We start from the raw sequence: 14,264 nt of genomic DNA on the forward strand, positions 1-14,264 counted from the left end.
AATGTTTTAAGCCCTACCTATGCCACCCTGAGTTCTATCACAGAAAGATCAAATGGGGGAATAAGCCACAACTGAAGTACGAAAATTGACATCACAAGCCATCCTTTCATAACATACACGGCAGAATTTGCTCTTTTGGCGAATATATGAAAAGCTCATAGCACCCTTCCACCACCACACACAAACACAATGGATCCAAGTGAATTCTCCAGACATAAGCCATGCATTTAAAAAAAATTTATTGTAAAAAGTAAGTCCCCTTCACACTCCAAATTCAAATAGACTATATAGAAAATACAATAAGGACCATTAATCAACACCCTCGTGACAGCATTATTAGACTCTACAAAATGGAAGTACAATTGTACTTAAAAGTTTTGAGAAACTGGCAGCTCAGGCAGAGTTTCTTCCCACGACCAGTTTCTGAACAAGATACAACATATTGGCATCGTGACACTCCCACCCCATCCCACATGCTATGCAAAATAGTCTTATTTGTGTGCCATACGCTTTACAAGCTATATCAGTGCTCTGTAGGTGTAGTGAGGAGGTGGAAGGGCAATTATCCTAGCAACCGTCCACTGGGTCAGGTTTGTCAAGCTGGCACACACACTTCTGACAACCAGGCAGCTGTCATCTGGGCAAAGAGAAATCAGCTGCCTTTTTCTGGTCTTCTCCCAGAAAGTGGGAAGAGATAGCAAGGAGAAGCAATGGGAAGTTTGGATTCAAACTCTTCATGCTCTCTCTGCAATGTATGGCTTCATAAACTGTGACTTGCAGTCACCATCCCCTGATCCCCACCTCTAAGCAAAAAGCCACATTGGTAAAATCAGAGTCAAACACTCTATGAGCTGGATTAAGTAGCTCAAACATATTTACTTACACTCACGCAAACACTCAGTATTTGTCATAAAGCTGGTATATAAATAAGAAAAAGCTTAATATTTTATTATTAAAAATAAGCCTGCCCTTTAAATTGTACAAAAACCAATGCAAAGTCTGGGGGGAAATCTCCTGAATGTGGTGAGCTTGAAGAGAGAGAGAGAGAGAGAGAGAGAGAGAGAGAGATGGAGTATGTCAGGAGCACTTCCAAACGCAAACAGCAAGACTGCCTCCAAAGAACATGTACAGCAGATTCTTCACCTCATGGGTGATCTCGAAACCAAAGCCCTCCCCAATCACGACATGCCAGGAGGAGCCAAACTTCTTGTCCATTGTCTCTTTGATCATCTTGGCAGCACTCTGAAGGGAAGAAACAAGAGATTCAACAAGGAAAGGAATAGGAGCCAAAGGGGAAGGAACAGCAAGTTAGAAAGAGAGAAAAATGAATTCTTTCCCATATGCCGCTGAAGCTCATCAACTGTTTATATATACAGTGGGGGGGGGGGAATATTTGATCCCCTGCTAAATTTGCCCATTTGCCCTGTGACGAAGAAATGACCAGCCCATAATTTTAATGGTAGGTTTATTGTAGCTGTGAGAGACAGAATAACAACAGAAACCCAGAAGACAAAAGTCAGAGATTGATGTGCATTATAACGAGTGAAATAAGTTTTTGATCCCTTTGCAAAAGATGACTTAGTACTTGGTGGCAAAACCCTTGTTGGCAATTACAGGGGTCAGACGTTTCTTCTAGGTGGCCACCAGGTTTGCACACATCTCAGGAGGTATTTTGTCCCACTCCTCTTTGCAGATCCTCTCCAAGTCAGCAAGATATTGAGGCTGATGTGTAGCTACTTGAACCTTCAGCTCTCTCCACAGATTTTCAATGGGATTAAGGTCTGGAGACTGGCTAGGCCACTCCAGGACCTTAATGTGCTTCTTCTTGAGTTATTCCTTTGTTGCCTTGGCCATGTGTTTTGGGTCATTGTCATGCTGGAATACCCATCCTCAACCTATTTTCAATGCCCTGGCTGAGGGAAGGAGGTGCTCACCCAAGATTTGACGATACATGGTCCTGTCAATCGTCCTTTTGATGCGGTGAGGGTGTCCTGTCCCCTTAGCAGAAAAACACTCCCAAAGCATATTCTGTCCCCCATGTTTGACAGTGGGGATGGTGTTCTTGAGGTCGTAGGCAGCATTCCTGCTCTTCCAAACATGGCAAGTTGATTTCATGCTAAAAAGCTTGATTTTGGTCTCATCTGATCGCAACACTTTCACCCAGTTCTCCTCTGGGTCATTCAGATGTGCATTGGCAAACTGCAGACGGGCCTGTACATGTGCTGTCTTGAGCAAGGGGACCTTGCGGGCTCTGCAAGCTCTCAGTCCTTTACGGTGTGGTGTGTAACAACTGTTTTCATGATGACTATGGTCCCAGTTGCCCTGAGATCATTGACAAGTTCCTCCCGTGTAGTTCTGGGCTGCGACATCATGATTCTCCTGATCACTGCAACTCTGCGAGATGAGATCTTGCACGGAGCCCCAGACTGAAGGAGGTTGACAGTTATTTTGTGTTTCTTCCATTTGTGAATTATTGCACCGTTTTCACCTTCTCAACAAGCTGCTTAGCAATAGTCTTGTAGCCCAGTCCAGCCTTGTGCAGGTCTACAGTCTTGTCCCTGACATCTTTGGTCTTGGTCATGGTGGCTACTTTGGAATCTGCTGGATTGATTGCTTCTGTTGACAGGTGTCTTTTGTACAGGTACTGTAACGAGCTGGGATTACAGGTAAGACCTCTCCCTTACAGCAGGTGCTTCTAATCTCAGCTCGTTACATACAGTGAAGATACCAGGTAGCCTGACATCTGGCTGGTTGATAGGAGATCAAATACTTATTTCAGTCATTATAATGCACATCAATCTCTGACTTTTGTCTTCTGGGTTTCTGGGGGTTTTCCTGTTGTTATTCTGTCTCTCACAGCTACAGTAAACCTACCATTAAAATTATGGGCTGGTCGTTTTCTTCGTCACAGGGCAAACGGGCAAATTTAGCAGGGGATCAAACACTTTTTCCTCTCACTGTATACATAAAGAGAGAAACACACACATACACACAGAGTTTTATCTGCTGTTCTTGGCTTCATTATATAACTGCTTTAAAAACAAACTGTTGTCATTATGCATATCAATTACCGTATTTTTTGCTCTATAAGACTCACTTTTTCCCTCCTAACAAGTAAGGGGAAATGTGTGTGTGTCTTATGGAGCAAATGCAGGCTGCGCAGCTATCCCAGAAGCCAGAACAGCAAGAGGGATCACTGCTTTCTCTGCGCAGCGATCCCTCTTGCTGTTCTGGCTTCTGGGATTCAGAATTTTGTTTGTTTGTTTGTTTTCCTCCTCCAAAAACTAGGTGCGTCTTGTGGTCTGGTGCGTCTTATAGAGCGAAAAATACGGTATATGGTCATTTTTGTTAGCTTTGATACATTTATATTTTGGTCTTGAGATGAATTTGTAACTTTTATTGCAGTTATCTTTTTAATTGAAATTAGTTGCTCCACCAATTTAATCATTCATGTGTTTACATGGGTATTTGGGTATTTTGTATTAATATGATTCTGGTATCGTCACTGAATTATTTCTATTTATTGTTGTATTGGCTAATCAAATTTAATTTCAACTGACAGAGAGATCAAACAATTTCCCCCCACAGACATGGGAGCTTAATAGTAATGTGTGGAACGCCCTCCCATCAGATGTCAGAGAGATAATAAACTACCTGACATTTAGAAGACATCTAGAGGCAGCCCTGTTTAGGCAGCCAGATGGGTCCAGTACAAATAAATAATGTTGTTGTTGATAATGATGATAATAATGTATCTTCCTTATCAATAAAAAATAAATCAAATAAATCCAAGCACAAAGTTCTCAGAAATGACCAATACCTCATTGTTGGTGGAGTATTTCTCACACGCAGTGACACACAACTCCATGGTCTCTACTCGCATCTCCTCTGGCATGTCTGTGTGCTGGAAGACAATGTAAGGAAGGCCATCAGCCACAAAGCAACCCACACTCCCAAACCCATCTGGGAGCCACCACCTCTTCTTTCTTTCATGCTTGGCTAGGAGTGGGCAAAGGATGGAAAGTGTAGAAGCCAGACACAGGAATTCAGGGGAAATCCTCTGTGACTGAGAAGTCTATTTAGGCAACTGGAGTACCTCTCCGTTTACAGAAATGGCAGTCCTGAAGCAAGACGTCTTTCCAAGCTAGATACAGCTCTGAGGTACATTGGTTTTCTGTCCCATTCTCCTCATCCCATCCTTACGGGGGCAGAAGCACGCCAAAGATTTTAAAACCTAGCTGTTTGCATTCAAATACAGATATGCATAACAGTAAGAAAAACCTTGCTAAAATAAGTAAGTTTCCAGTTCTTGCACTTGCCATACACACAGAGACTTTTAAATGCCAAGATCACTTTGCCTTTGGAAGATACAAAATGGTTTCCAATCATTCTGCTTTTCTATTACACAGGTAAATGTCTCAGCAGCACATGCTAGAATTTGCAATACTCCATTCCTAGAGAGATTATAATCCTGCCCATGTTTATTACTTCTGTGCTAAAAATAATGTGGAGGCAGGAAACGAGAAAGAACATGCTAATTCCACCCCTTCCCCATGCAGCAGGGAGACTTGTTCTGCTTGTGTAGCCTCCCCATGCAATGTAAAACCCAGTATTTCAGAGTCTTAAATAATGGATGGAGCCCGCATAAGTAGAGGAAATGGCAAGAGAGGTCAGAGCTAGGACACTCGTCCTCACTCTTCCTCCTCTTGTGTTCATTTAACACAGAAGTAGTATGTGTATACAGGACTTATACTTCCTCCACATGCCTCAAATGTTCCATCATTTCTTCTTGCTGCCCACTTATTGTCCCATCTGCTATCAAGAACTCCCTCGTAACATCACATGCCTTTCCTCTTTCCCATAGGCATCTGGTTGGCTGTTGCAAGAACAGGTGCCTGGACTAGATGGACTACAGGACTGATCCAAAAGGCTCTTCTTCTGGTACTCTGTTTACCCTTCCAGTTTTCTTTCATGCCTTCATGCACACCACTTTCTTTTGAGCAATCGTTCAGAAATTGTTGAGCCACTGTAGGCAATGACCACAATGACTTCTGCTTCTTCATGTGTACTTTGTAAAATACTTGATAATAAACTCTTTGGGGAAGAAGCGTGGGATAGAAATTTAATAAAGAAAGAAGATGGTGTTTGCTGAGCAATAGACACACATCCCCATTTTAACAAGATTGCTGGGAGTGCCTTGTGCAACTGTATTTTTATGAGATATACCAATAGTCTGCTTCACTCCACACCTCAGTACTCCTATTTAAATTAAGTAGCAAAGTAAAATGGAGGCTAATGGCACCAAGCCCCCACATCTCCTGATCCAAGAACGTATCATACTTCATTATTCCCATTCTTACCCTGATCAGTGGAAAGCTGTGAAGTCTCTTATAGTCCGCCTCCTCTTTTTTCCCCTCCCCAGTGTCTGCCATTGTCTGTCCACTGTGACCCTGGGAAGGGGCAGAGCAGCCTGTAGGGAACCAATCAAGGGCAGACTAGGAAAAGGCTAGGACCTTTTAGAATTCAGTCTCAACAGTTTTGCAGAAGCAGGGTATTCCAATGCTTAAGAGAAAAAGAGAGAGAGAAAATAGTTCAGTTGATGTATCCTCAGCATGAGGATATCATACATCTGAGATCTTTAAGAGTCAAAATAAATAATGAGCCATTCATCTAGTCATGGTTATACATGACTAGATAATATGCATGCATTATGATGCCATAGTTTTAGATGATAGTCTTTTTTGCAACTGTCTGTTGTTATTAGCATAAGACGTAAAATTGAAATGATAACAATATTAAAATACTGTGAAAATCCCAGCCTGCTTGACTCTGCTACTGCCATTTCAAAATGCCAACTCTATTTTGCAAGCAAAAGCTTACAGAGTAGTAAGTCTTCTTGCTTGCATATTCCTATCTGTCACTAAAGGAACAATGTCCTTTACATCCTGCCTAGTTAACAGCTATTCAATCAAATGTGTCCATAAATACTTTGAGGTACAGTGGTACCTCAGGTTAAGTACTTAATTCGTTCTGGAGGTCTGTACTTAACCTGAAACTGTTCTTAACCTGAAGCACCACTTTAGCTAATGGGGCCTCCTGCTGCTGCCGCACCGCTGGAGCACAATTTCTGTTCTCATCCTGAAGCAAAGTTCTTAACCTGAAGCACTATTTCTGGGTTAGCGGAGTCTGTAACCTGAAGCCTATCTAACCCAAAGCGTATGTAACCCGAGGTACCACTGTATACTGTAATTTAGAAATTATATCCCTCCTGTTCTAACTAAAAAAAGGCTGACACTTCAAAATGCTTATTTCGTCAACTTTAGGAATAGCAACTTAATCCCACAATAACCTTCTCTGATTAGCTTTGCACAAGCCCTACTTCTTGCCAGTCTCTGGCTTGAAATGGATTGATTAGCTCACAAAGGTGGGGAGACATCTTTCTCCTAACCCTAAAGATTTTCCCCCAGGCTGGGACTTCCGGGTTAGCGCCATCGGCAATGGCGGAGCTCCTCTGACTTAGAGGAACCCGCTCCACGAAAATCGGGTCTTGCCGCCGCGGCGAAGGCGGAGACCCTTCAAAAATCCCAGGCAGAGGAAGCCTGGGAACGTGGGATTCGGCTGACACCAGGAGCGCCCCCCCCTACCCGTAGGGAAACCCTTTTTGGGGGGCTTCGAAACGACGTGGGGTGAGCGGCGCAGTGTTTTGAATCGACCGCTATTTTTACGGAGTGAAGCCGCACAGCCGTTGCCGGAGAGCGCTGACTTTTTCTTGTGGACAATTGGATTTCAAACAACAACCTGTGAGTAGAACGGGAAATTAGGTTTTTAAAACAATTTAATTTGGCAAGGAACGGGGGAAGGTCTAAACAGGAAGACCACCTCCCCCTTTTGTAAATAGACTGAAGCAAAGAGTTTGTTAACTAAGGTCTTGGAAAGTTCTACGTAAAGGATTAAAACTTCACTGATTGAAGCTATTACTTACACTCCCTTTGGAAGCAGGGGAAGCCTGCTGGAGAAGGTAAAATTTAGGAAGTGAAGCGTCACGTCTCCAAACCCGGGAGAGGTCCGCGAGGAGCCCATCGACGGTGAATAGAAAGGTTTGACAGCTGTCAAATTTGACAGCTGCCAAATTTGACAGCTAGCTGTTAAGATACAAAGAAAGACTTTGTTTCCATTGTTCATTTTTGCGTCTAAAAAGAAGGAAAGGTAACTGGAATTGTTATTAATTTACTTTTGAGACTTTTGGGACTGTGCTGGAAGGATTGATAGACTGCTTTCCGCTAGAGGGAGTTTTGGGACATGGTCATAACAATGCAGCTGGGAAAATAGCCTAAAGATAAAAACTCAGAAATTAGCTTTGACCTTGGACATTTCAAGGATGTCGGCGGAGAAAAAAGTTACGCTTGAATTGAATAGGACATTTTATCTGTTGGGAAAGCTGCATGAACAGATAGATGCCATGGCTACGAGCGTTGATATTTTGGGAACAAAAGTAGGCATCAGTAAAGAAGTCGACAAGAATCCGGCACAAGAATCTTTCTCAATTGAACAAATTGAAGAACCAGAGAAGGAGAAAGTTGTTGTTAAAGTGATGCAAGGGGGAGCTTTAACCCTACAGAGACAATTGGAGGATTACAAGTTAAGGCCTTACATGACTGTAATTAGGAGAAGCCAGTTTTTGGAGATGGGAGCCTGGCTTGATTTGGAAAATGAAAAGTGGAGAGATCACCCTATGTGGGGATCAAATGACTTTTGGGATATGAATTTGAGCCAGGAGGGGACTGAAGTTTCTGGGGCCTTTGGACTCGGAAGAAGTGTGAAACAAGATCGGGAAGACTTTATGGGCCCTATCTTTAATTATGGAAATCTGGCAGACTTGATAAGAAGGAATATGACCATTGTTGGGTTGGAGCTCCCCCGAGAACTGTTTCTTAATATTAAAGATTATCAAGAAGATCGGCAGATGGGACATGAAAAAGACTTAAGAGCCTCGGATTTGAGATCTCCAGGTTGATGGACTGTTGTAAGCCGATGGAACTGTTGGCAGGGGCCGAGACCGGGGAGGGGAGACGGTGAAAGAAAACTGGGAATTTAAAGTGTATATATTGAGAATTTTTTTTTTAAAAAAATTGCTTTTAATGGGAGATGGAGAAATCGTGGAATGGAATTTTTATGACCCCAGGGGAAATGTCTTAAGAGAATAGGTTTAAATATATCAGTTTTAATGAGAAATAAGATTAAATAAAGTAAAAGTGGATGGCTAATTGGTGTAAGAGAGAATGGAAAATTACAGTATATTAAGATAAATTATTAGGATAAAAATAAAGATGAAGGATTTGCTGAAATATCTATTTGAACTAGAAAACAAAGAGGGGAGGTGTGAGGAGGTCAAGGAAATAAGTCATAGAAAAAAAATTATGTAAAGGTTTAACTTGTTGTTTTTTCCTGTTTTGATTGTATGTATTTTCTAATTTTTTTTTTTCCTTTTTATCTGTTTTTGTTTTTTTGCATTTTTTCTTGGAAATGTCTTGGGTTTTTTTTGTATTGTGTTTTCTGTTTTTTATTTTGTAATGTTTTAAAACCTGAATAAATATTATTAAAAAAAAGAAAAAGATTTCCCCCCAGGCTGGAGCTACTCTAGGTTGAGAGATCATGGATTTGGAATCTTTCAAAGGACCTTGGAATAACCCAAGCCAAGCAATGAATAGAGGTATCAGCCTAGGTAAATCCTATATTTTGCCATGTTATGCTATTTTTGTCAGTTTATCATCTATCAAAAGCTACTTTTGTGCTTAATTCCCCCCTAAAAACATACACTCATTTTTTAAAAGATCCACTGAATGCTTGTTTACATGCCTTCTTGGGGGGGGGGGAGTACTGATATGAGAACAGCAGGCCTAAAAACAGCTTTTCTTTGCAGTTGTTTATTTAGGGGTATCCAATTAGCCCTTATACTTTGGTGACAGTTCTAGAAAAGCAGTCCTTGGGAACAGCTTAAGTAACTAAATGGGCTTGGATTTTATTCCAAGAGATGCAAAGAACCTCTCTGTGAGTGAGTGTAATGGTGGCAGATGTAGGTGCCTTTCTTCCACTGATAGGTGGACATATCTTTGTGCTCTGGTCTCTCTCTCTATCTTGCAGGCAGGTATTTCATGTTATGCAATGCCTCCCACAAGCTGCCATTTTGGGACTGCTGCAAAATTCCAAATGTGCCCACTGGCCCCCAAGCAGGGAGACGTCATAAGTCAGTGGTAAAGCCCATGCTTTGCATATAGAAGGCTCCAAGTTCATACTGCTGCAGCTCCAGTTAAAAGGATCAACTAGCAAGAGGCAAGAAAGATCTCCACCTAAATTCTGGAAAACTGCTAATAAAGAAGGCAATATCAGATAGAGACTCTTAGCCTGACTCAGTATGTCAGGCTCACATGTTATCGAAATATCAACATCTGTTGCAGCTGCTTATACAGGAAAATATCCAATATTAGTCATACTCAAAGTAGGCCCTTTGAAATCAATGGGTGTAAGCAGCTTAGGTATATTGATTTCAGTGTGCTCACTCTGAGTTTCCATAGCTGAGCTGTAAATGAAAAAAGCACATTTTAAAAAATTAACGCCTAATGCCAACTTCCTGGAAGAGAAAAAGTTCGCTGTTCTCAAGAGACTGGCAAACATGAAACATCCATTAGCGCCTGGGCACTTGTGTGAATGACTTTCCTCTTCTATTAGTAATGTTCCCTATCTATGGGTACAGCGATGGGCAGGAGACGGTATGTTTAGGTTTGTCTTCTGCCTTCTTCATGGATTCTACTGTTCCTAGTTCTCCCCTACCAGACTTTTCTTTGCATTTGCATTTGCACAAAACATTGCAAGAAGACCTAAAGTGTTCTAAAGCAGATGAGCTAGAGAAATGATCTGCAATAGCGGAATATTTGGTGCCTCGTTTCCTCCAGCCTTGACCTCTTAGTCCGCCGCCCCGCCAGGCTCCGCGTCAAAACCCAGCCCGCGCCCCGTGAAGATGGTAGCCTAGGATGACCCCCCCCCGCCCCGAGGGGGCCGGACCCCGCGGAGGGGCCTGTGAGGGGCCAGAACCGCCAGACCGAGCGGGCTGGGGGCGCTCCGAGTGGCCCGTGGCCGGCCGGGAGGGAAGTGTGGTGGGGGCGCTGGGGTCTCCGGGCGGCGGGAGCGCCCAAGGCTCCACTCCGACGGGGCGGAGAGGGGAACGGGGCGCGGGGAGCCCGAGCCGCCTACCCGGCTTCTCTCACCTGAGTCACCTCGACCCGGAGCCCCAAATACCAGCCTCCCTGCGGTTGTTAAGGAAAGGAAACGTGCTTGTCTTAGCAACCGACGCCGGAAGTCCCGCCTTCCCCCTTCACCCATAGGGCGAGCCGCGAAGGGCGGAGAACGCCGGGTAGGTTGCGAGCGCTTGTCTGTCACGAGAAGGGGGAAGAAAAGGTCCTTCAGGATCGTCGGCGGCGGGAGTTGCGGGTGTCTATCAGCTGCCGGATGCGATTTGGGAAATAAATAAAATGCCTACATGCTGCAAAGCGGCACCAGAGGTTTTGCAGCTGTGATCGTGTTGTAGGAAGGAAGATGTTATGTGTCCAGGCAGTTAAAGGAGCTCTGGCCCCGTAGGCACAGCCCAAAGCACCAGGCAGTCTCCTGCCTCTCTCCCCGTCACATAGGGAGGGAAGTATCCGAGCAGGCGGGTGCCAGGGAACTTTTTTTTAAAACCTACCCCTGTGTAGACCCTGAATTCTATATTTATTAAAAAATAAACTGAACGGTTGTGAATAATTCAAATAAAAATACTAAGGGGGCGTGGGGGTTGGGAGAAGAAAGGAAAGCTGGGGGAAATGGGTCACGGCAAGGTGGTCAGAAAAAAATCTGGATTTGCTGGTACATCTCTGCATAGTTCTCAGCATGGCTGTCAACTTTCAGATTTGAAAATAAGTGATCAGCAGCCTCGACGAGATGGTTGGATAGTGTTTTCGAGGTTACCAGCATGAGTCTGACCAAGCTGCGGGGGGCAGTGAAGGACAGGAGTGCCTGGCGTTCTCTGGTCCATGGGGTCACGAAGAGTCGGACACGACTAAACGACTAAACAACAACAACAAGCCTCACCTGTCCCGGGGACAGGCTACAGGATATCTAACAATCCGGGATAGCAGCGAGAAATGGCGCTGGAATAAGGGAATTTCCCGCAAAAAAAGGGAAAGTTGACAGCTATGGTTCTCAGTAGAAGTGCCTATGATTTCTGACTCCCAATTGTTTCACAAGAGCAGCAACGAAACGCCCTCAATTATACCGCTGGAATGAGAGCTTTGGAAACGGGGAGAGGGATTTCATTGAATCCTGGAGGTTCTAGTAATGAAACTTTGATCCCACAAGCCTGTTACAATAAGAAAGAACATTAATTTCACTCATGGAGAAACAACGGCCCTATCTGAAAAAAGAGAACAGTTGCAAAGAGAGGTGTGGGTGAAGAAAGGGGAATACTACTCATCATCTTAAATGACTGGGTGAACTGGCATTGCAGCGAGAGAGAGAAAGAGTGCAGAAGGAGGCTGCAGTTGGAGCCATCCTCCCCTAGTCTCAGTCTGAGCAGGGCTGACACTAGACACTAGAGTTTAGGCAAAGTGGGGCAGTGTTATGAAAGAGCAGCCAGTTTGGAAGGAGAGGGGCTGGTGGTAGGATTGCCATATTTTGAAGAGCAAAAAAGAGGACACATTTGCACGATGCTTTTGAATTATGGTGCTGGAGGAGACTCTTGAGGGTCCCATGGACTGCAAGAAAATCAAACCTATCCATTCTTAAGGAAATCAGCCCTGAGTGTTCACCGGAAGGACAGATCCTGAAGCTGAGACTCCAATACCTTGGCCACCTCATGAGAAGAGAAGATTCCCTGGAAAAGACCCTGATGTTGGGAAAGATGGAGGGTATAAGGAGACGGGGACGACAGAGGACGAGATGGTTGAAGCTACCAGCATGAGTTTGACCAAACTGTGGGAGGCAGTGGAAGACAGGAGTGCCTGGCGTGCTCTGGTCCATGGCGTCACGAAGAGTCGGACACGACTAAATGACTAAACAACAATAACAACAATTTTTAACTATTGATCGCTATGACAACTCTACCCGTGAAAAAGAGGATGTATCCTGGAAAAAGAGGACATATTGCAACCCTAATAGGATGTTCTGCTTCAGGTGTCAAAATAATTGTCCTCAGGCACCAGGCACTTTGGTTTGATGTGGGGCAGAGGACCATTTTCTCCTCTGCCTCAGGGAGTAAAATGTCTTGGGCCAGCCCTGAGTCTGAGAGTCCTGACCCAAAAATGATGGTTTTAAACCTCATGCCAATTTGGCCTCATTGGGCTGTAATATGTGGTTGGTGGACTGCAGCTATTACATGTTAGGCAAACCAGACTGACAGAAATGCTAGTCAATCCAAGTGTATTGTGTATTGGCAACCTATCTGTTTGGCTATTCACAATTTCAGTTCTCTGCTAACCTTGAGTCTTATTTATAGTGGCTGATGTTTCTGCTTTTTTCCATTTGCTAAATTACACATTCTTTCTGGATCCCAGGACCTCTTGAACCATGTCCTATTTCTTGGCTTCCTTTGCAGCTTCCTTTTTTGATTGAGATTCTATGTGCTCTTGGTTTGCATCCCTAAATAGCTCCTATGTGGAATTTTAAAGTTTTTAATTTCCTCTCCTTACCTTTTGTCTCCACCATCTCATTTCCTCACCACCACCCCCATATGTCATCATAGCAGAAAGGCTGTTAATATATTTTTTTCATTGTTCAGCAATCTGTTGTTGTTCTTTGTGTGAAATGTACCACGCTGGTCCATATTTATAGTTTTCTTTTCAGCTATGCCATTTTTATTAAATACTTTTGAAATCATTTATTTTTCTGAGGAAAATGTTTCTTTGATCTCAATCAACCCTTCCTCCCTTTCCTCAGTATTTTCACTCTGCTGTAAAAAACCCAAAACCCCCCCCCCACATTTATCTATGGTTCTGTTCATTCTCCTATTTACTTACCACATTTCCTGTGCTAGATTTTTAGTCTGTGTCACACATTATCTGAAATGCATGTGTGTCCTGGACTTGGTTATAAAATCCTACTGTTTGAAGCGTTTTTTCTTAAACCAGCTTCACACCAGCTAGAGTTCTTAAGGCATTGCTAATCCATCTCTAGCTATGCAAATACTTATAGACATCCCTGTTACATCAAGGCCCCTGGTGTGTACAAAAACAGAAATGAAGCTGACACTAATGATGCCATGCTGATGTATGGTGAAACACTGGAAAAACATCAGCCTCACCACACTTCAAAGTGGTAATGTGAACACACCCTCTGTGTTTGAACTCCACCAGAGTTTTCTGGTTCTGTTCAGAGCAGATTGGCACATTTCCCGATACGCCATGAATATGCTGCCACAGCAACCACAATAGTTCGGAGTGTAGATTCACTGGTTCAGATATAGCCACCTGTGCGAAGCTCTTAAATGTGTTGCAGCTACATGTGCTTGCAGATCACGTGTGCTGGTTGAGTAAATGTACAACTCATGTTAAACTAACCTGTAGATTTGGGATGGTGCAGAGACAGCACTGGAGAGGCGAAAGCAGAAGATGCTGGCCCAAGCTTTGCAATGAACATTCAACATCCAGAGTCATAAATGGTTCTGTATCAGTGCCATGTGGATATTTCTCTGGTGTATCCTAATGCCTGCTAGTTCATGGGCAAGAGCAAACCTTGGAGGTAACACAGAGCTGCACCTCTTTATAGTTGCCAGTAGCTGTGAGGTTGAGTGTGAAGGGTGGCAGGAAGATTAGGGCAGGGTATATAAATCCAGGAGCCACCTGTTGGTGGCTGCTTGAATTTCCATTGCTCAAAAAATAGAAGACATTGCAAGATTTACAGTCGTCCTTGTGGTGTAATAAAGTCTGGAATCTGGTGATAGGTGAGAAAACAACACACAATTGAAAAGTCTCAAAAGGATCTGAAGAACATTTCTACACCAATTAGTGGGAATTTATCACTTATGCAACTGCAAATGATCTGCAAAGTTATTGGTACTAGTGTGTTAATTTTGGACCTCATAACTGCGTTATATAAAAATTGTTCTCTGTTGATCTTATTCCGTGGTTAATATTAGATGAGTTCCTCTGTAAGGTGACAGTGAAAAAAAGTATTCTTAGATGTATATCCCATAATTGCAATTGTTAAGTCCTTTTCCTTTTTGTTACAGAATTCAATAA

General features: G+C 43.3%; 1 protein-coding gene across 1 annotated transcript; it reads right to left on the minus strand.

The window, feature by feature from the left end:
* Window positions 1-222: 222 nt before the first annotated feature.
* On the minus strand, window positions 223-10,373 carry DNAL4 (dynein axonemal light chain 4). The gene is made up of 4 exons (XM_079994612.1): window positions 10,263-10,373; window positions 5,361-5,562; window positions 3,821-3,904; window positions 223-1,242 (listed from the first exon to the last, which is right to left on the minus strand). Exons 2-4 carry the CDS (start codon window positions 5,430-5,432, stop codon window positions 1,078-1,080), a joined length of 321 nt encoding a protein of 106 aa, XP_079850738.1. The 5' UTR covers window positions 5,433-5,562; window positions 10,263-10,373; the 3' UTR covers window positions 223-1,077.
* Window positions 10,374-14,264: the final 3,891 nt, after the last annotated feature.

This window comes from Podarcis cretensis (assembly GCF_951804945.1).
Source record: "Podarcis cretensis genome assembly, chromosome: 10".
NCBI lineage: Eukaryota > Metazoa > Chordata > Lepidosauria > Squamata > Lacertidae > Podarcis > Podarcis cretensis.

Coding starts and splice junctions, on each gene's coding strand:
- DNAL4 (XM_079994612.1), bottom strand. CDS start 5,432: ATGGCAGACACTGGGGAGGGGAAAAAAGAGGAGGCGGACTATAAGAGA. Junction 3,905..5,360: donor ACAGCTTTCCACTGATCAGG/GTAAGAATGGGA, acceptor ATTGTCTTCCAG/CACACAGACATGCCAGAGGA. Junction 1,243..3,820: donor AATACTCCACCAACAATGAG/GTATTGGTCATT, acceptor TCTTCCCTTCAG/AGTGCTGCCAAGATGATCAA.